Source organism: Hippoglossus stenolepis, chromosome 20 (genome assembly GCF_022539355.2).
Source record: "Hippoglossus stenolepis isolate QCI-W04-F060 chromosome 20, HSTE1.2, whole genome shotgun sequence".
In the NCBI taxonomy this organism is placed as follows: domain Eukaryota; kingdom Metazoa; phylum Chordata; class Actinopteri; order Pleuronectiformes; family Pleuronectidae; genus Hippoglossus; species Hippoglossus stenolepis.
Genome location: NC_061502.1, coordinates 19,015,295 through 19,035,353, shown reverse-complemented (window position 1 = coordinate 19,035,353; position 20,059 = coordinate 19,015,295). Strand labels below are relative to the sequence as shown.

Here is a 20,059-nt window from a genome sequence, read left to right as displayed (position 1 = left end):
GCAGCAGCTTTGCTTCTTTTCTTCTTGTGCTTGAAACTCGAGTTGGTTTTTGAATCGAAGGTGAAGATCCGAACATCTTTATTCAGATTCATCAGACATCTTTTATCATTTCTGAATTCAAATCTGGAATATCCACAGCTGCAGTTTATTGAAAGACTAAACGTTTCAACTTCAAACCTCCTCTGCCGTTTGAGGGATTTGTGGGATTTGAGCCAAAGATCCTCTGATCTTTAACCTTTAGGCGACTGCTGCCCTCCTATCAGTTAAAATCCCTTTTTTAAACCCGGTCTTTTATTTTCTCCTCCTCTTTTCACTGTGGCCATAGATCACCTGTCCGACCAGATTTGCTCGTCTTCACACCTCACCAATCACTCTTCATCCTCCTGTTGCCTCTCTCCTCCCATTCTCTACCTGTTTGGTCCCCAGATCCATTAAGGACACACACACACACACACACACACACACACTCACACACACACACACACACACACACACACCACACACACACACACACACACCTGAGGCCCGGCAGCGCTCGCTAATGCTCGTGAGACCCAGGCAGGAAATGGGGAGGTGGTGGTGAGGGTGCAGGGGTTATGGAGCAGAGGGGGTTCAAGGTGGATCTGCTCTCAGGTTACCTGTCCAGGTAAGTCTGTGTTTGTTTAGCGTTACCTCCCAGTAGTCCGGAGGTGTGTGTGTGTGTGTGTGTGTGTGTGTGTGTGTGTGTGTGTGTGTGTGTGTGTGTGTGTGAGTGTGTGTGTGTGTGTGTGTGTGACAGGCGCTGTTGACATTTAAAAGAGGTGATACTTAATCCGACTATTGTGGAAGACTGTGTAGATCCTCACACACACACTCACACACACACATATACACATATACACACTCACACACACACTCACACACTCACACACTCACACACACACTCACACACACATTCCTCGGAGCAGCAGTGGACTCCACAGTTTGTCTTGGTATATTCTGGTCGTGGCAGCACCCGGCGTCTGTCTTCTTAAAAATAAAATCACAGCAATTGATGGGATCCATCCCTCGGCCCAGATAAGACTCGTCAATGTGACGCTGGCAGAGGTTCAGGCCGAGCTTTCACTGCCTCGGAGAAATACACAGACAGCTGAGCGGGGAGGAGACGAGCGCGGCTGCTTTCATGTTCAGAGGAACTCAGGGAGACTTTGTGTGTTTCTCTGGTGTCTGACAGTCATTAAAGGATTCGAGAAAAGTTCCTGCAGACTTTCTGATTTCTGTCAGTTTGACCTGATGAACGTCTGAGGACCAAACACAGCTGATTTAGTTTGTTCTCTCACAGTCAGATGGTCTTTAAATGTTTAAATGTCTATAGTTGGCCTGTTGTGTTGCAGCATGGAGAGAACAGCAGGGAACACAGAGAGGAATTGCTTTGCATAGCTGGTTTGTTAGTTTTTTGCATTTGAAGTCACGATTGTATATATTTTTCTTTTCGTCTTCAGATTCAGGAAAACCACCTCAGTCCCATTAAGACCCATCAAGTCCCATCAAGACCCATCAAGACCCAACAGAACCAGATCTCCACACGTTCGTCTGCTTCACTGATCTTCCTCCTCGTCTCAGGTCAGTTTGGTTTCCTGTAATATTTCTGCTTTTCTATCTCAGCTTCTGTCCGGCAGGAATCTAACATGAGCCTCAAGGTTGTAAAGGAAGTGAAAACAACACAAAAAGCGTTTAGATCAGTTTCACACGTTGCTTTGTCTGAGGATGTCTCCACTTGTTAAGGCCTATGAGACAAATTGTGATTTGTGAATATGGGCTATACAAACAAAAGTTGATAATAATAACAAAGACACATAATGTAAATCCTTTATTTACATTATAAAACTGAAATGAAACCAAAGTGGCACATGTGAGCCGACACCATCGGTGAATCTGTCCACACTGTCCCAGTTTCCACTTCTCCTCACGTACGTCAGGAGGTAAACAGACCTCAGTCAGAGGGTTTGAATCCCCGGCCGACAGGTTCTGGCACCGACAGACCTGCAGCTGTGTTTCCACCCGACTCTGCACCTGCACATCTGGATCTTTGTCGGTTCTGACAAGCAGATCAGCTCTTTTAATGCTTTTATCCCGAATGGAACCGGTCACTGGGTTCGTGGAGTATTTGTGTCGTCTGACAGTTTGAGACTAAAACGGACTGAAAGGCAGAAAGTGAATGTCACTGACATTTGGTTTAGTTTAATGAGATTCCAGCATGTGAACATTCAAACATCGGAATGACTGAAACCAATATTGTTGGATTTAAGCTGCGTGGAAATTAAAAATGGTTGTAAAGCCAAAGTGCAAATGATTAAAAAAGGAAAAACTCTCATCGTGCAAGTACCTTGACTTTGAAGTACAAGTACCTGAGTCAATTTCCACCTGAGCGCCCACGTTGTGACACGTGCACTGAACATCTCAGTGTTTGCACCTTTTCACCGAATGTTTCATGGTGTAAAAGCTCCTCATCTTCCTCCTCTCTCCACGTTCAGCGCTCCCTCGTCTCTTTCTTCTTGCCACAGGAGCTGTGGTAGAAATGTGGGGAATGCTGCAGAACAGAGCGCTGGGATTCACTCCGCTTTGTTAAAGGGCTGTTCCGCTCCGTCTCTCCTGTAAACAGCCGTCAAGGGAGGGGAAACCCGATAGCCTCACTTAGCTGTGATCTGCTCCGACTGCAGAGATCATAGGCGGAGGGACGGAGGGATGGAGGGACGGAGGGATGGAGGGACGGACGGACGGAGGGACGGAGCCTGACGAGCAGACACGGATGCTCGTCTTTCACCTTGAAAAGATGCCGAAACAATTTATGTTGAGATAAAAAAAATGAATGTCAGGCGGTTGAGTATCTGCATCAAGTAGACGAGATAAAACGACAAGTGGCTCGAAAGTTTTACTTCTGCAGGATTTACAAACATCCACATTTTCATAAAGATTCAAAGCTCAATATTCGGCCTTCGTTTTTTCAAAATAACATAAAGATGTCGACAAAGAAAAGAAAGTTAAGTGGAGTTAAGGAGCAAAACTTTTTCCAGTCGTCAAGAGTTTCACAGCGACACCAGATTAACTTCATGTCGTCCTCTCTCACGAATTTACACCGGTTTGTTTAATTTATTTAAAAAACGTCTTCTCTCTGTAAATTACTTTTCCATGTTTCATTGGTTGATTTTTAACCTTCAAACTAAATCCTGAGTCGTGACGACCGGAGAAGTTTGGCATCGTTGTAATTTGACGTTTGTTGTGTTGACTCTCGGCCTCGGGGCGCGGACGACCTCGGACACGTCTGAACTCGTCGCGTCGAGCCGCTGGTCGCAGGAGCAGAGGAGACGAGTCGGGGGACAGCAGCTTCTGAAAACACGTCTGATGAAGGAGGAGAAACTGATGCACGTAGTAAATGTGGCGTAAAAATCAAAACAATGAGCTGAAAGGAGCTAGAAACGTCCGAGCTGCAGGGTTAGTGATTATTGTCAGTTTCACATTGCACGTACTGATTGATTGATTTAAATACTGCATATAAGCTTGAGTCAGGTGTCATGTTTATTAGCAGGATTCCTACGAACTAATAATAACTTCCCTGTAGCTGATGTAGCTCATGTTGTCAAACAGCTCGTCCATCAGATCCTGATTCCACCCTGAGTCCTTCCTCTCTGAGGTGTCGGCAGTTTGAAGTGAAAGTTTTTCAACATTGGACGTATCACGTGTCCAAAAATGCGCCAAATTCAACATCGCACTTCTTTGGGCCCTCAACAACACAGATGTCGAGTGTGAAGCCGATAAGATGAACAGATATGTGAGCCACAGACAGATGTCGCTTTGGGAGTTTCGTGAATATTGGGAACCCATCAGGTCGTCAGGTTATCGACAGATAAAGGTTTTTAGCTGGAAATTAGATAAATTATGTATATGATAGAAGAACGTCCCATCTCACAACGTCAAAGAAAGAGATAAATGACTCCTACATCCTCCCGTTTGTCCAGATCCAAAATGTAATGACTTCTTGTCTCAACCTTCCACAAAGTTTCGTTTAAATCTGTTTAGTTGTTTTTGCGTAAACCTGCCGATAAACCACCAAACAAACATCTCCGTTTTTATCGGCTCTGATCAGAAGTGATGGAAACATGAAACCGGGGTTTAAACTTGGGAAAGGAGTCAATCACCTTTTCTTTAGCGTGTTTAAATAAAAGAGGTAAAGTAGTCGAACGTATGATGTAAAAGTAAAACCATTAAAAGACCTGTGCTTCAGCCGTGTGATCCAGTAACAGCAGTTTGAACAGTATTAAGGTTTTAACAGCTTTAACGGTATGAACAGTTTTATTATTAATTGAATCAAATAAATCAATGCCCCCCCCTGTGCGTTTTCAATTAAAGAGCAGCTCTCGTCCTTAACCTGAGTCCCTGTGTGTTTCAGACAATTAGCGCCGCTCTACACTCGCCCATTCTGCCCCACAACTGAATCAACTCTCGAGTCTTTGTGAAGAGAAGCATTTCATGTTTCTCCTCCTCGTCCTAGAAGAGGGGAAACGGACAGCAGCACCTCTCCACCCTCCTTTTGTCCGTCAGCGCTCCCGTCAGAAGCTGATTTTAATCTACAGCTGTCTCAGCTGAGACAAATTCACACGTGTCACGAAGCCTCTGAGAAACGGAACATGTGGCAGAAATTGACAAGTCTTTTGTTCGACTCCCCCTCGGCGGCGTCCGCCTGTGTATCAGCGGGAGAGGATGAGAACAGGTTCACAGTGTTTCAGGTTGGGATCCAGTCAGGGGACGGTATGAAGCTCGTCCGGCGAGAGGACGTCCACAGACTGGTGCTGTTCTTTTAAACCTTTTAAAAGTAAATGTTTGTAATCACAATTTAATCTTTTATTCGGCAGCAGAGGAAATTAAAACATCTTTAGTCTTTAATCCTGCTGATGCTGATTCAGTCACATACATCAACTTCGGTTTGGGGCCCTGAAACTTATATAGTTTAATTCAAATCATTATCAACAATCACACGAGTGAAGCATTTAACAGGAATGTCTAAAAGTGGTGTTAGGAACCAGGTGATTGTTTTAGCACATGTGGAGACAACGCTGAAGTTGCCTTTAGTAGTTATTTATGATAACATTTATGGGAAAATGTAATTATTAGGCCCCAATTATATTTCCTTGCCTTAAGAGTTTGATAACGACATCTAAGGAATCACTGCCATTTAAAAAATATATATTTATCAGTCATTATATTGGTATCAGAAGTGTTTTACTCCATAATATCAGTAACTGCGCTCGACTAGTAACCAGTAACTGGAGCCTGACACATTAATCTCACCTATTATCTGTGCTGACAAACGCTAATATGAAAACTTTTAACACTGAAAGAATTAATTTTAATGTAAAAACTTGTTCACTGTCTCAAGTCAAGCTCTAGATACTTGCTTGTGTTTTCTTTTATTTAAACTTATTTACAACAACGTTTAGTGTCAAACTGTGAAATATCAAACCTCAGTTACATCTCGACATTTAGGAATAATATCTAATTGATCCCTAATATTAGCATCAGTTTTCAAAAGTCCAGATCAGCCAGAGTCTACGAGCTTGAGAAGCGAGTTTCCTGTTAAATAAACGGACAAATGATCGAACCTGAGCGTGCAATGGGAGCGTAGCATCACCACATCCAAACAGAGCTTTATTTACTCAGCGGTGAACCCGTGCTGTGACCTTCCGACATTTCATAGATTCACATTTCGCCTTTTTTACGAGTCGTCGCTCTCAGAAAAAAAAAAAGGCAGAGCAGCCGTGGAGGACGGAGCCGAGTCGCCTCCGACCCGACGCAGCTCTCGCTCCACAGTTACAGGCTTTTACAGCAAAACACGTGAAAGAACTTTACACCGGAGCCAGACAGACAGAAACAATACTTCAGTCCGTATATTCAAATATCCACAGAGAACACTGCTGCATGCTGGGACGGCAGATTTACAGAACGCACCTGAAGGACAGAGAGACGACACAAAAGAGACACACACACACTCGAATGAATGCTTTACCACACTTATAAGGACATTGGCTGTATTGATTTCCTGCTGTTTAAACCCAAACGTATTATTATTATTATTATTGTATAATTAAATTACTCAACCAATTCCCATGAAACTTGATGCGTTAGGGGTCGGGGGAATTTTGATGTGGATCCAGATCAGGGGTCAGATCCAGGAATCTATTTCCAATATTGCGAGATCGGGCATTTTCCAACATTTTCATTGATTTCTCAGAGAATAATTCATGAATCTTAATGAAAAAAACAATAATAATAATATCTAAGGGACGTATATGAGTGTGTGCAATTTGGTGCTGATCTGTCTTCAGTGACAGATGAATGATGATATTGTTATTGTTATTGAGGCACAAAATAATTCTGAGAGAAAACACAGCCTTCAAGTTGCCTCACGTCTTTCAGATATCTGACCGAAACATTATCATCTTGAATATTAATACTAATCTCGACCTGAATCAAATTTTTCTGAATCCAAATCCTTAAAAATACAAACAATAAAACGATGATGCTTCTTCATCTCCTTATGCAAACAGGAGAATCTGGTCCTTATAGAAATAGACACATGCCGTCGTATACATACACATTACTGTTTGACAGGTGTGTGTGTGTGTGTGTGTGTGTGTGTGTGTGTGTGTGTGTGTGTGTGTGTCCTCTGCTCCCTTCACTTATATCACACCAGTTGTCCCAGTGGAGCAGGATCCACCTCGCTCTAAATGTTCCCTTTATTAAGTTCATAGGCCTGGCTTGAACACTGCGGTGTGTGTCTGTGTGTGTGTGTGTGTGTGTGTGTGTTGAGGAGCAGTTGTCGTTGACAGCTGCAGGGAGCAGGCGAGAAAGAGTCAAGTGGCTTCAAATAGACAGAGGGACCCCTCCCCTCTCTCTCTCCCTCTCTCTCTCTCTCTCTCTCTCTCTCTCTCTCTCTCTCTCTCTCTCTCTCTCTCTCCTCTCTCTCTCTCTCCCTCTCTCTCTCTTATTGGTGTGAGCTTTATGTTTCTTTTGTTGACACATTTTTTAAATATCTGCCTTCACCATGAAATGTCTCATAAGTGTCCAGAACAAAGAGGGTCACACAGTCCGGACCCTGAGATGTGGTGGTTGTGGTGGTTGTGGTGGCAGCGGCAGGTTAAAGGCTCCGTTCACTCAGCCCCCTGACTATGGCCTCCTGGGATTGGTCAGAGTCATTGTGACATTAAGCTTTGAGTGGTTTTTAATATTTATTTATTTTATATTCACCTCCACCAAGGTGAGTTTCACCCGTGTCAGGATTAGGATTACAACTGATCTGAATAAAAACAGCGTGTGGGAATTTGAACATGCCATAAGTTAAGTGTTGGGCCTCGGTGAAGCTGTAAGTGCCGCGCTAGTGCGTGTATTTGTTGGGTTGTTTGGTTGTTTTCAGCAGGATTATGCAAAAAGTACTTTCATGAAACTTGATGGAGACGTGGGTCAAAAAAGAACTGGTGTAGTTTCAGATCAGGCGTTTTTGATCTAGATGAAATAAAAATCCATAATGTGATGAGGACTTAAATAAAACCTAGATCTTGTGGGTTTTGTGAGGGGACTGTGGGGCCTTGGTGGAGGTTTGAGCTCTAACGAGTGACACACTATTGTTTTTTTTATTTTTTAAAGCAGCTGTCAGCTCAACCAGCTCCACTTGTGCATTTCATCGAGGGGCAACCGTACGTACAAGGACCTTTTTCACAACTTTTAACATGGTATGGAATCGACAGCTGAACTGGCAAGAAATACGACGTAAAAACCTTCTGACGTTATTTGAAAACCTGTTTGACTTTTGACAGAATGACGGGGGGGGATATTTGCGTTGACATCGAACCAAAACCCTGTGAAAACCTTCGGCGTCTGTGCGGCCTCCTCAACACCAACGTGGCCTTTTTCCTGCAGCCATAACACACTCCCAGTGTCTGCAGCCCAGTTGCCCCAGTGAGGCAAGTCCTGCCAAGTCCTCCGAGCGCTCGTCTTTGGAGTTTGACATCACATGTGTCTCTGTCCGTCTGTCCCAAGACTTTTTCCCACTTTAGGAATGTTGTCTCTGCCTGTTGCAGGAGCACAAAGAAACTCGTCTTTGTCCACGTCCGTCAAAAGATCAGATGCGCTCGCTCCTCTTCAGTTTTTTTTTTTAGTATCCACGGCGTCGGCGTTCAGCTCAGCAGGGCTGCGCCGCTGCCGCACAGTCCGCCGTAACACAGAGCTGCAAGTAGACCAGAAGCCGTTACAGCATAAAACGTGCCGTCACTTTCTCTCGTCAGTCATCAGCAGAGCAACAGAGGAGGAGAGCAGGACTGGGGGGGAGGGGAGAGGCTACAGCTGAAGGAGGAGAGGAGGGTGGGAGTGCAGGGGGGGAGAGTGAAGGGCAGGCAGGGAATCATCAGTCTCTAAAACCAATACAAATCCTTGCTCTTATCCTGCCCCTGTAGACCTGAGAGAGAAGGAAAGGAAGGAGGAAGAGAAGAAGAGGAGGCGGAGGAGGAGGAGGAGGAGGAGGCAAGAATAGGAAGATTAGCGAGAGGAGCACAAACGTCGTGGTGACAAAAGCAGGAGGAATCGCTCGAGGCGGCGGAGATGAAACCAGAGAGAAAAGCCAGTTGACAGCTGGTGTTAAGGTGCTGATTGATTGACAGGCGGGTTGTTGGTTCAAACCACTTGTGGTGAGTTGATCTGAGGCAGAGAAGTTTATCTTTTATTCAATTCTGACCCTTTAACGCTGAAGCTGAAGTTCTCACACACAAACTAAACTTAATCTGATGCTTTAAGTTTCTCACTCCAGTCAAATACTACAACATGTTTTCATTAGTTCTCTGAGTGACGGAGCTTTTAGACGATCGGTGGCCAATTCAACATCAGAATAAGAGTTTCAGTTCGTCAACATCAGACAAAATCCATTGGAAACACAAATTTAACAAAGCTAGCGTTGATCCCTTTTGGTTTTGGTTATAACCTCCGTCTGTTTGTTAGTTAGCTGGATTACGCAAAAACAAGCTCTGCAGCTGAAACTATGAAGTCTGATTGTTTACGTGGACGGTAAAAACTTTATGGACAATAGCAATGGAGCGAAACACCATGTTAGAGATCTGTTGTGTTTTTTTGTTGTTTCTAATATTTCCCTCAGGTTTCTGAAAGACAGCTCTCTGTATTTAAATTTAAATTGTGGATCAGCTCTCAGGCCCAATAAAGAGTAAATCTACTGCAGTACTACAGTACTACAGTACTACAGTACTACGCCTGAGTATTAAATATGCCAACAAAAAAAAGACTAAGATAAGAGTAAAGTTTATCAAGAAATATTTACCAGATTTAGTGTTTTAACTTTTAAGTTTATTCCTGATTGGCTCCCAGTTCAAACAGCCATTTAAAATAAATCAACTAAACTTTGTGGGGTTTGATTAGAAGTGAAAACTTTGAATGATGACATCTTTAAATGTGATTTATAATTTTTTTATTTCCATTTACTCTGTACATCTGTGGCGTGTCCGTCTTGAATCAAAGTATTTGTGATCTTAGTCTTTAGAAACAAAATGGTGATCTGAGAAATGGACGATACCTGTGTCCATGTTGAGTCCAATTTCTGCTCCGGCTCCGGTGAAGGCGCCGCTCCAGGTCGACCCCGTCCCCGACTCGCCCTTCCCCCCGAGGTCACAGGGCGAGGCGTTGGGCCCTGACACCGAGCTGCCGGGCGTCAGCCGGTGGTGAGGCCTCACTGACGGCACCAGCAGCGAGCCGTACCGCGGGTCGAACGCCGCGCCGTACATCTCGTGAACGCCCGGACGTGGGTACGCCGAGCCCTGGGTGCCTATAGCGCCCCCTAGCGAGTACGGATGGTGGTGGTGATGGTGGTGGTGGGACGGGTGCCAGGCTTCGGGGCTGGGCTGGTGGAGGTGGCTGTGCAGGGAGGCGGTGGCGTACGGGTCCCCGGGGAAGGAGAGCTCTGTGTGGGGAGCGGAGAGGGCGCCGCTCAGCGTGGACGAGACGGACGGCTGGTACGAGCTGTTCCAGAACGACGGAGGGAAACTTCGCTGGCTCATCGGGAACGAATCTGACGAAACACAAATCAAACACATGTTTAATCTCCGGAGTAAGTTTGTTTACTCGCCCTAAATAGTAACTAGTTACTAGGATTACTTGAAGTAACTTATTAGATCATCTCGATTTACCAAAATTCTAAATGTCTTATTTTCTCTATTTTTGCAAAACTAATTCAAATTAACCTTCAAACATTCGGATTATTATTCATTGTTTGAGTCACTTTATAAAAGCAAAAGCAAAAGTAAATTGGCAGTTGAACAGATATTAAAAATAATCAAATACAACGCTGAGGACGTATTTTAGAAACTAAAGGAGGATGACGTGCACAGTGACATTTGATTAACTTGAGGATTTTCTTCTTTTTAACTCCACATTTACTCTCATATAATAAATTATTGACTAAAAACCTTGTGAACCACTTCAAGAAAACGTGGGAATTATGTTTTGCTGTTGTAAATGTCCCATATTTGAAAATCCTAGTTTACACAAGGGTGGTTAAAAAAGAGTTAAAAAAAAATATGCAACACACAAAACTCCTATTCTGATTTACATTTAACTGTACTTTCAAAATATTTCAGTCTCAACATGTTCATTACAATTGTGTGCGTTTTTTTAAATCAACTCACAATTTTTTCATTTGACTCAAAAATACAAAAAAATCAAGGTCCCCAGGAAAACTGAATGAAACAAAATACACTTCTTCTCTTTTCTCTTTTAGCGCTCACTCAATAAATATAAAATCAGAAAGTCACAGTTCTGCATCATATCAGCTGATAAATAGATATTAATAATGTTTGGACCAATATAATGCGACGTTTATTATTCATCATTTTGTAGAATTATCATTTTTCTGAGTATTCAGACGTTTCCTCATCGTTGAGTTTTGTTATCTTCAAATTACCAACGTGCTGCTTCAGAGGTTGTTTCTCTCTGATTTGAAAAACACTGACAGTGAAACATCATCTACATTAAATTACATTATCTTTAGATTCTCTGGTTTTGACTGAAATCAGGAAATAGAGCCACCGTCAGTCGTTGCAGTTTAAGAAATTCTCCTTTTTTAAAGTCTTTATCTTTGCATGAGATCATTTTATCACCATGCAGGTAAAAATCTTAGAGACAGAGTTACTGAATCCAGGGTTTGTGTATGAAAATCTATTAAATCTAAAAACTATTATTGACACAAACACCAGAAATAAAAGCATGGCAGCACAAGATGTGTTTCTCCGGCGGTTCCACATATGTACGATGGTAGAAAACACACACACACACACACACACCTCTTACGGTCTTGTGGCTGCTGGAGGCAGGGTAAGCGGTCGTCTGGCTGAGCGCTCGGCTGAAGTGCTCGTCCACCACCGAGCTGATGTCGCCCTGGAAGTACGTGAAGAGGACGCAGCGGGAGCTCAGGTACTCGGCTCCCGGCGGCAGCTCCTTGTCCTCCTCCTTGATCGCCGGGGGCCCCAGGGGGCCGAGCCGGCTGCTGCTGTCCTGGGGGTCTTGCATTTTGGAATACAAGGCCAGCTTCTGGGGGGGGGGACACACAGATTTATACTGTTCAGACGCACAACTTCAGAAACTAAATCCAATCTATAGATGATGCATCAATTTCAGGTGTTCGCACCGATTTTTACATTTGACGTTTGACCTTTAAACCTCAGGACTCACTGGGGTTTACTGTTAAAGACACAACACGTGTCTTAAATGCTAAATAACACAAGTGTGATACATTAACACAAAGGTGTGTGTTTATAATATAATGTTATATTGATGAGCGACTATTACATCTAATACTTCAACCTCCTTGTTAATTTATCACCGTGTCACACACACACATATAAACTGACATGTGAAGCCATTTTCAAGAATAATACCCAGACACCGGTCGCACACATGAGAGAAAAACATACAACTAAATTGGTTCTAATTACTGATATGATAAAAAGCAAAAATCCAGGTTGTGTTTAAACTCTACGTGTGATTACTTTGAGACGTTAAGACTTTAAAAAATATATATTATTACTGTAAAACAAATGTATTAAACAAGCCACAAAGATTAAAAACTAATAAGTAGTAAGAACGCTGGCTGTAGTGCTGCAGTGCAGCGAGTGGACGGATCCTCCGGCTGCAGGTGACAAAGTGAGATGTGGCACTATGTGAAAAATGCCTGCATGTTGACTGAGAGGCTTTAACACAGAGAAAAGGCTCTTTAACAGGTCTGAAAAGGCCTCACACACACAAACCTGCAGCTACTGACACACACACAGACACACACACAGACACACACAAGGTCCGCTCACACACTGTCACATTGCACTGGGAAATCAAAAGGTCTTAATGTTTGGCAGCTATATTAGGATATTTATACTGAGATTGAGATGCGACTAAATTTAAATAAAAAACTACAGGTTTGGTTCAACATATGTAAAATTAGAGAAGGAAATTAAACTTTTGCAGGATTAATAATTGTTGTTGGACTAATTATTAATTCAGAGAATATGTATTTAATCATATTTTACATGAATTACAAATTCTTCAACAGTTTCAACTCCAATAAAACTCAAGTATGATGGTTTTCCTGATAAGTACAAATTTATTATTTGCCTTTCGGGAAATTCACGCATAGATTTGACAAACAAACAGTTCTTTGTCCTCTGAAGCTGAAATTAGTTCACTATTTATACAAAGCCCCAAAATAAAGTTGTTCGTGTTCATGATAAAATCTTTACGCAGTGACAAGTATGTGTGTGTGTGTGTGTGTGTGTGTGTGTGTGTGTGTGTGTGTGTGTGTGTGTGTGTGTGGGGGTGTTCCTCTATGCTCACTGCGCACCTACACTCCATGAATTACATTTTTTAAGGGTTTTAAGTGTTAATCAACTTTATATTTTTCGGTACAAACAGGTGGCAAAGTTGCTTTAAAGCCTGAAGGGTTTAAAAAAAATTCAAATAAATGATCCACAGCTACAAGCGATGGGTAAAAACAGCTGCGTAATCCTGCTGCGTGCAGATTACGCACGGATTTTAAGTTTCACATTATTGAACAACCTAAATCTTAAAAGTTTCCTTCACACTGAACCTGATATAAAGTCTCCGCACACGAGCTGGTTTTAAAACCCGTTGAAGGATCCATACCTGGTGGTGATAGGGGCTGTAGGAGCTGAAATAAGGCTGAGGTCCAAACACTTGGTACATCACATCCAAGCAGCTCATGGCGAAGAAATCACGGAGAAGAACCAAGCTTCATTGAGAGCGCGGGTCAGCTCGGACTGAGAGGAAGCGCTAATCCGGGCGGTGGAGGACACACGCACTCACACAGACACACACTAACACACACACACACACTTGGAGAGTCTCTCTGTGCTGTGCCGCGCTGCGCTCTTTTTACGCACTGGACTGAGGCCGTGCGCAACGGAGGGATCCCCTGCAGCCTCCTCCTCCTCCTCCTCCTCCTCCTCACTCCCCCTGTTACTGCCACACACCAGCCTGACACCTCCCCCCCAACCAATCACAGGCCGAGCTCCACCTCTGCCTTAATGGACAAATTCAAATAACTGCAAACATCAGAAGCCAAATTTCTTATACATCCTGTTTTTAATTGGACGACCCACGCGTTTTAATCAACCTGTCGTCCACATACACTTTTCATTCATTCCATCTTAAATCAGTCAGATACGTCGTCAACAGTGCATTTTATTTTTCAGTTGAGATATCGGTCATTTTGCAGAGTGCGTCTGCGTCGATTCACCGACAGTTTCAGAGCGCAGGAGTTTATTCTTCGGTTCCATAACTTGAGCATTTTCCTCAGATCCTCTCAGCGCGTTCCAGGCTGCGTTGGGATTTCCATTATTTTATTCGGCCGCCAAAGGACGTATGTTGTACGGAGCTCGTTGGAGGGACGGGGCCTCAGATGAACCCTAACCCATAAAATGATGGATTTAGAGGCAGATCCACATTTTCTTTCACTTTCTTTCGTGTTTTATGACAAATAAATAATTTACAATATCAGATATTTCCTTTTTTCTTTTATATTTCTACTGCAAGAACTAAACAATCATGTGTAGGATTGTTCGGCCTTGGCAGAATTTATGAGTTCAATAAGTGCCATTCTAGTTATTTTGAAACTTTATTTTGAAACTTGCAAAGTGCGACTGCAACATTTAATGGGGCTCGAGAATCCAGACTTCAGAAGGAGCTTTAATATTTTCTTCTTCTAAAGCTTTTCACTGACAAACACATCATGAAAATGTGTTTTATATCATTAAAATGAGCCATAGATTATTAAAGGGATCATCTCATATTAGAAATAAGCTCCGGGTCAGAGTTCATCGTGATTCATTTAAATGGATCAAAGGTTTCAGCTGCTGATCATTTTAAACCTCCACCAACCTGCTCCTCTACTGTAGCTCGCTAATTGTTGGGCGAATTGACCCCTGACCTCTCGTAACGGCATCAAACTGGGAGAAAACTATTTGACCTCTGACCCCCTCCCAGAATTTGGGAGGCCACCGAGGGATTGTGGGAATTCACAGCATCACATTCCACTCATTGGTCCGTTTGATTTGTTTACTCATTCAATTAGCGGCGTTACATTCTCCAGGTCTGAACTCAGCTGCTCTGATGGTGATCAACACTAACTACACACACTGAACACAAAGTACTGCATCGGTAGTCACACCTGATACCTTTCAGTATTTGTGTTTTCTGTTAAACACACAACTGCTGCTTTTTATTGCAACAAACACTTGAACACAAACGAAAGAACTCCCGAAAAAATGACAGGATCCAACTTTGTATGTATTTTAACATGTCAAATCGACTTTTTAGTTTGATCCATGTCCCATCTGCTAACACGGAGGAGGCAGGGTTCGTGACCTGCACTGCCTCCAGCCACCAGGGGGCGATCGAGATGCTTTGGCTTCACTTTTGTTTCGATCTTTAAATACAGTCTATAATTTGTACATAATAAAACCGTTATATTATCACAAAGGGTTTTTCCCCTTCACACGAATAAAGTGTCAGTCACTCCTCCGTCTTTTAGGCCGACCCCCCCCCCCACGCCTAAACCAGAACACCTGTTCCCGCCACAAGTGGCCCAGAGACGCTATTAAAACCCAGAATATCTCCCATTGTGGTGCAGCTCAGCTCATCTCACCGGCTCCATTCAACCATCAGTCCCTGAATGGGAACCACCCAACCCTCCAAGGTTCAAGCAGGAATTTTCAATCAGGAATGTTTGGCACCCCCTCGGCCGTCACTCACAGGTTTGATGGACTCCGGAGAAGGTTACGGGAGGAATCAGGTGTTCGGTGATTTCGTGCGAAATTGTTTGGGTTAGGGTTAGGAAGATAAACACAAGAGCGGGAGGTTATTCAGAGCCGCTGTGGGGGCGGTCCAAGTCAAAGCTACCAGAAGTTACCCTCTGCTGAGGAGGTTATGTTTACACCCCTGTCCACTGAACGGACTTACACGAAACTTCGTAGGAGAATGGAACACGAGCTAACGAAGAACTTCTGGCGTCGATCTGAACAAAGGATCCTGGATTTTTTTAAACGTTGCAAACATCGTCCATACATCAAACGCCACAAATCTCAATTTCGTCGAGCAAGCTAGAGCTAGAGCTAGTTCGCTCAGACAGAGACGTTGTTTGTCGCACACCAAGTTTTTAACGGTGTCTCTGATTGTTGTCGATGAAAAATCTGACGTATTGTTTGGACTAATATCTGTGAGTGTGAATAGTTTGGTGCAGCTTGATTGAATTTAAGGGCGAAGTTGGTCCTCGGTGAAGATAAGAGCTCTACTGGGTGATGTTCTAGTTCTGTTTCTTGCAGCACGTCGTCCTTTGAATTTAAGGATTTTGTTACAGATGTTCTACTGATGCTTCAAATCTGAAAAGTTTCTATCAGGCTCCTGACATTTAATTCCATTAAATACCACAAGATGACAATCGATGGTTTTATCTCACGGGAGCAGTCAAAGTCAAATATTCGTTTGTCTCAAGCACAGTTTCTGATTCTCTAACTGGGTTTTGTCTCAGTTTAGTCGTTGATGCTAATTTTACGCTTCGGTTTGGAAAGAAAACCTCGGACACGCGATCCAGTTTTTCCAAAAAGAGCGATGACAGAAGAATGAGAGTCGAGGAGCAGATGCTGGCGGCGACAGAGGACGTGGAGAAAAACACAAAATCATTTCACTGCTAATTTTAGACCTTTTATGGTTCAAATTTAGAAACACGTCTTACACACACACTTACATTGACCTCGCTCATGGCTGTTCACATACCATACATGACTGCCAGCATGCCCCGCCTTACACACACACACACACACACACACACACACACACACACACACACACACACACGCTTGCATGCATAACTGCTCTTTAGCACGCAATTAACAGCTCGAGTTTGACTTGAAAACTGACTCTGGCCTGGGATTGGAAGCTACAACAAATGTGCAAACACAAACACGCACGCACACAGACACACACACACACACACACACACACACACACACACACACACACACGCTTGTGGCTGATCCTCGTGTTATTTCTACCCAGAGAAAGACCGAGTACAGTTTCATTTTCCTCACCACAAGAAAGAAAGGAGCCGCAGGGGATTTGACTTTTGTTCTGGACGTTAAAATTAAAATATTCCATCATTCCCAATGTTCCACCATGAGTTTGACCTTGACCCCAGTTTTCTGTCCGACAAAGAGTTTATTCTAACAAACCACAGTCGTGGTAATGGACGCGTGAGCCTCCGATACACAACAAGAAGACCGAGTGTCTATTATTTAAATATTTCACTGTCTTTAGTTATTTTATTCAGCTGCAGATTATAAACTCCTGTAGCACAAAAGTGATATTGTCGGACATCTTGTTTTGTTTGACCATATGAGGAAGATTTCCAGAATAATGTTCGTAATATTACAAGAAAAAGACGAAATTGAGGAGAGAGTCGTAATATCATGAGATACGTTTGTAATTTAATGAAAAAATTGAAAATGAAAAAAAAGACGTCATATTACAAAAATAAAGTTGTAATGTGTTGTAAGAGAAAAAATTCATATTACGTCAAAATATTACGAGAAGAAAGTCGTGATTAAGAAGAAAGTCATAATATTGCATGAATGAAGTTGTAACAAGAAAAATGTCATTATATTAAGAGAAGAGATTTTTTATGTTACAAGAATAAAGTCTTAAAAATCATAATTTAACAAGATAAAGTTATATTATGAGAGTGAAGTTGTAATACTACGAAAATAAAGTCGTACTACAGACTAAAGTCGCAATATTATGAGAATAGAGTCATATTTTGTATATATTTAAATTCAATAATATTTAACTTAAGATGTTATTTAATGTCTCACATGTAAATATAAAGAAGGTGTTGGATTGTGTGGACTGTACAAACTGTACGTACTGTACACATGTGGGCTGAGCAGGTGTGTGTGTGTCTGTTAGAGTGCAGCCTTTTCATCCTTCAACACTTACTTTACCTTCATGGTGGAGGAGTGCGCCGGTTTTGTTTTCCGCCGCTCGCCGAGGAAGACCCGACCGTGACCCTCCATTTAATACTACTCCACCAGTGTCCCCACCAAGGACAGCCCAGTGTGTGTGTGTGTGTGTGTCTGTGTGCATTATACACACTGTGTGTAAACTGTATGTGTGCATGAACTTGTGTGTTTCTTCCAGTTTAAATAAGTAGGAAATATACAAGGTTTTAAAATACAGCAACAACAGTTTTCTGTGTGAAGATATATCGGAGTTTTGTCATCTCAGAGAATGGTGTGTGTGTGGGTGTGTGTGTTTGTGTGTGTGTGTGTGTGGTGATCGGAGCTCGTCCGTTCTTTGTTTTGCCTGGTCATGTGACTCCCTCCCTAAACCCCCAACGTTAATAATGCCAGAGGCTCCAGCTCCGTCAGCACGGACGTTAGCATGAAGACGTTTTCTGAACCAAGCTTCACGTCTTTGTTACATTTGATCTGGTTCATTTTGGTTTCACCAGTTTTATATGATATATACTGTACGAACCCATACTTGACTCTGATTGGTTTGTAGACGGCGTCTGACGTCTGCGTCTTGTCAGTTTGGGGGATTAGTCTTTCTGTTTCAATGTAGAAAATTAATAAAAATAAATGAATGCAGTCTCAACTTCCAAAAGTCCGAACTATCCAAACAGATGTTTTCACTCTGCAAACATCCGGACCCAGTCCACCTCTTCTGGTCGGACTAAAGTGAAAAGTCTGCTCCAGGCTGAACAGGTCCAAGTTGGGTCTTAAAGACAACCCTCGCCATATCTTCTGCTCTTCCTGGTTGTACGAGTACCCAAGGCAGCAAGTCACCCCCCAACCCCGCAGAGAGCGATCCACAACAGAGCTGTACCTTGAAAACAGAATCTCTGAAAACATTGTGGGGAACTTGATGGGAAGAAGAAGATAAACACGTCGAAGAAGGAACATAATGACAATAACCTGAGAAGGAGAATGAAAAATAGAAGAATAGAAGAATAAAAAACACATTAACAAGAGCAAAGTAGGAAAAAAGAAGCAGGAATGTGAGCAAAGAAGAACAAAACCAAGACCAAGAAATAAAGAGGAGAAAATATAAGCGAGACCGTGAGCACGAGAAGAGAAATGGACCAAAGAAAAACAAAATCAATGAACACAAAAGGAGGAAGATGAGAAAGAGCAGAGACGCACAAAAGGAAACAGAGGAACAAATAGATATAGAAAATAAAGAAGAGGATGATATAAAATATATATTATAAAATCAAATCATATCCTTAAATCTCCCGTGAACAAACGACAGAGTCTCAAAGTTCTTTATACCCCTCCTCTCGTTTTCTGTTTTCCTTTTTCACTTTTGGTATTTCGTGTCAGAAAATGTCATTTCACTCCATTTCAAAGAAAAGTTGGAGCACAAAGATCCAAAAAAGCCACTTTAATCAAGTTATATTCATAACTGATTTGCTTCATTTTGAAACAAAAAAAAAACATTTACAAAGCGGCACAAAGAGAATTTTTCGTTTTGGGAAACGGACAAAAGATCGGACAGAATCAAGAGGTAACATTTTTTTTCACCTTTTTACAATTTACAAGCATTTAATTTTGAATTCATTAAAATTCATTATTACACCAGGTATAGCAAGGGCAGTGTTTTTGAAAGAGCGTCTGAATATCCATTTATTTTTGTATTCATTTTGTGGCGGTTTTGATAGAATAACTTCTGCGATGACCTTCCAGCAGAAAACCTTGAGGGTTCAGGGACGGCTTTTTGGGGGGGGATCAGACTTTTGTTTGTCGCTGGGATTGAAATCCACTGGCAGGAATATATATTTAAGTCAAACGCAGTGGGTGCAGCATGTTTGAACATCCCTCTCGTATCCAAAACTTCAAATCAGGCTTTTTACATATGAAATAATGTAAAATAACTCTTTGTTTGGGATTAATCAGCCTAATTAAACCGTCTAGTGACAACGATTTGATTCCAAACACAGAAAATCTATTTTTAAATGATTGTTATTAAAGTGAACTCCACTGATTTACTCACATAGATTAAATTACTATTTTATTTAGGAGTTAAACTAGTGCAGTGTCCGTTCTAAACTGTCACTTTTTAATTGTTTTTGTGTTCGACGTCGTGTGCAGAGTGTTCATCCTACCTGGTTTATCTGCAGTGAAGAGTTCATAGTGCATCTTTCTCATAAAAAAGAAACTGAATTTGTTTTGTTCTTCTATGTATAAGTTTGAATGATTTACTGTTGACTATTCTAGACGTCTGTGAAACAACCGACACAATATTCAGACCCACGTTCCCTCCTTTTTCAAAGTAAAAGCCCAGTAATTCAGTTCGTTAGAAAGTATTACGGGAACAAATCATAGTACTTTTACTTTTAAGATCAACAAAGATTCAGACTCACAGACATTGTGGAGTTGATTGGTTGATTACCTCAATATTGACGACA

At 42.2% G+C, this 20,059-nt stretch overlaps 1 protein-coding gene across 3 annotated transcripts; it reads right to left on the bottom strand.

Moving 5' to 3' along the window:
• Positions 1 to 5,637: 5,637 nt before the first annotated feature.
• On the bottom strand, positions 5,638 to 13,488 carry vgll2a (vestigial-like family member 2a). 3 transcript variants are annotated; one of them, XM_035144009.2, is made up of 4 exons: positions 13,222 to 13,488; positions 11,370 to 11,613; positions 9,608 to 10,099; positions 5,638 to 8,257 (listed from the first exon to the last, which is right to left on the bottom strand). In XM_035144009.2, exons 1-4 carry the CDS (start codon positions 13,297 to 13,299, stop codon positions 8,208 to 8,210), a joined length of 864 nt encoding a protein of 287 aa, XP_034999900.2. In that variant the 5' UTR covers positions 13,300 to 13,488; the 3' UTR covers positions 5,638 to 8,207. The 3 variants fall into 3 exon arrangements, with proteins under 3 accessions (XP_034999900.2, XP_034999899.2, XP_034999901.2); XM_035144008.2 differs by having other exon boundaries at positions 11,370 to 11,616; positions 13,222 to 13,484; XM_035144010.2 differs by having other exon boundaries at positions 5,638 to 8,485; positions 11,370 to 11,616; positions 13,222 to 13,483.
• Between the last annotated feature and the right edge of the window lie 6,571 nt (positions 13,489 to 20,059).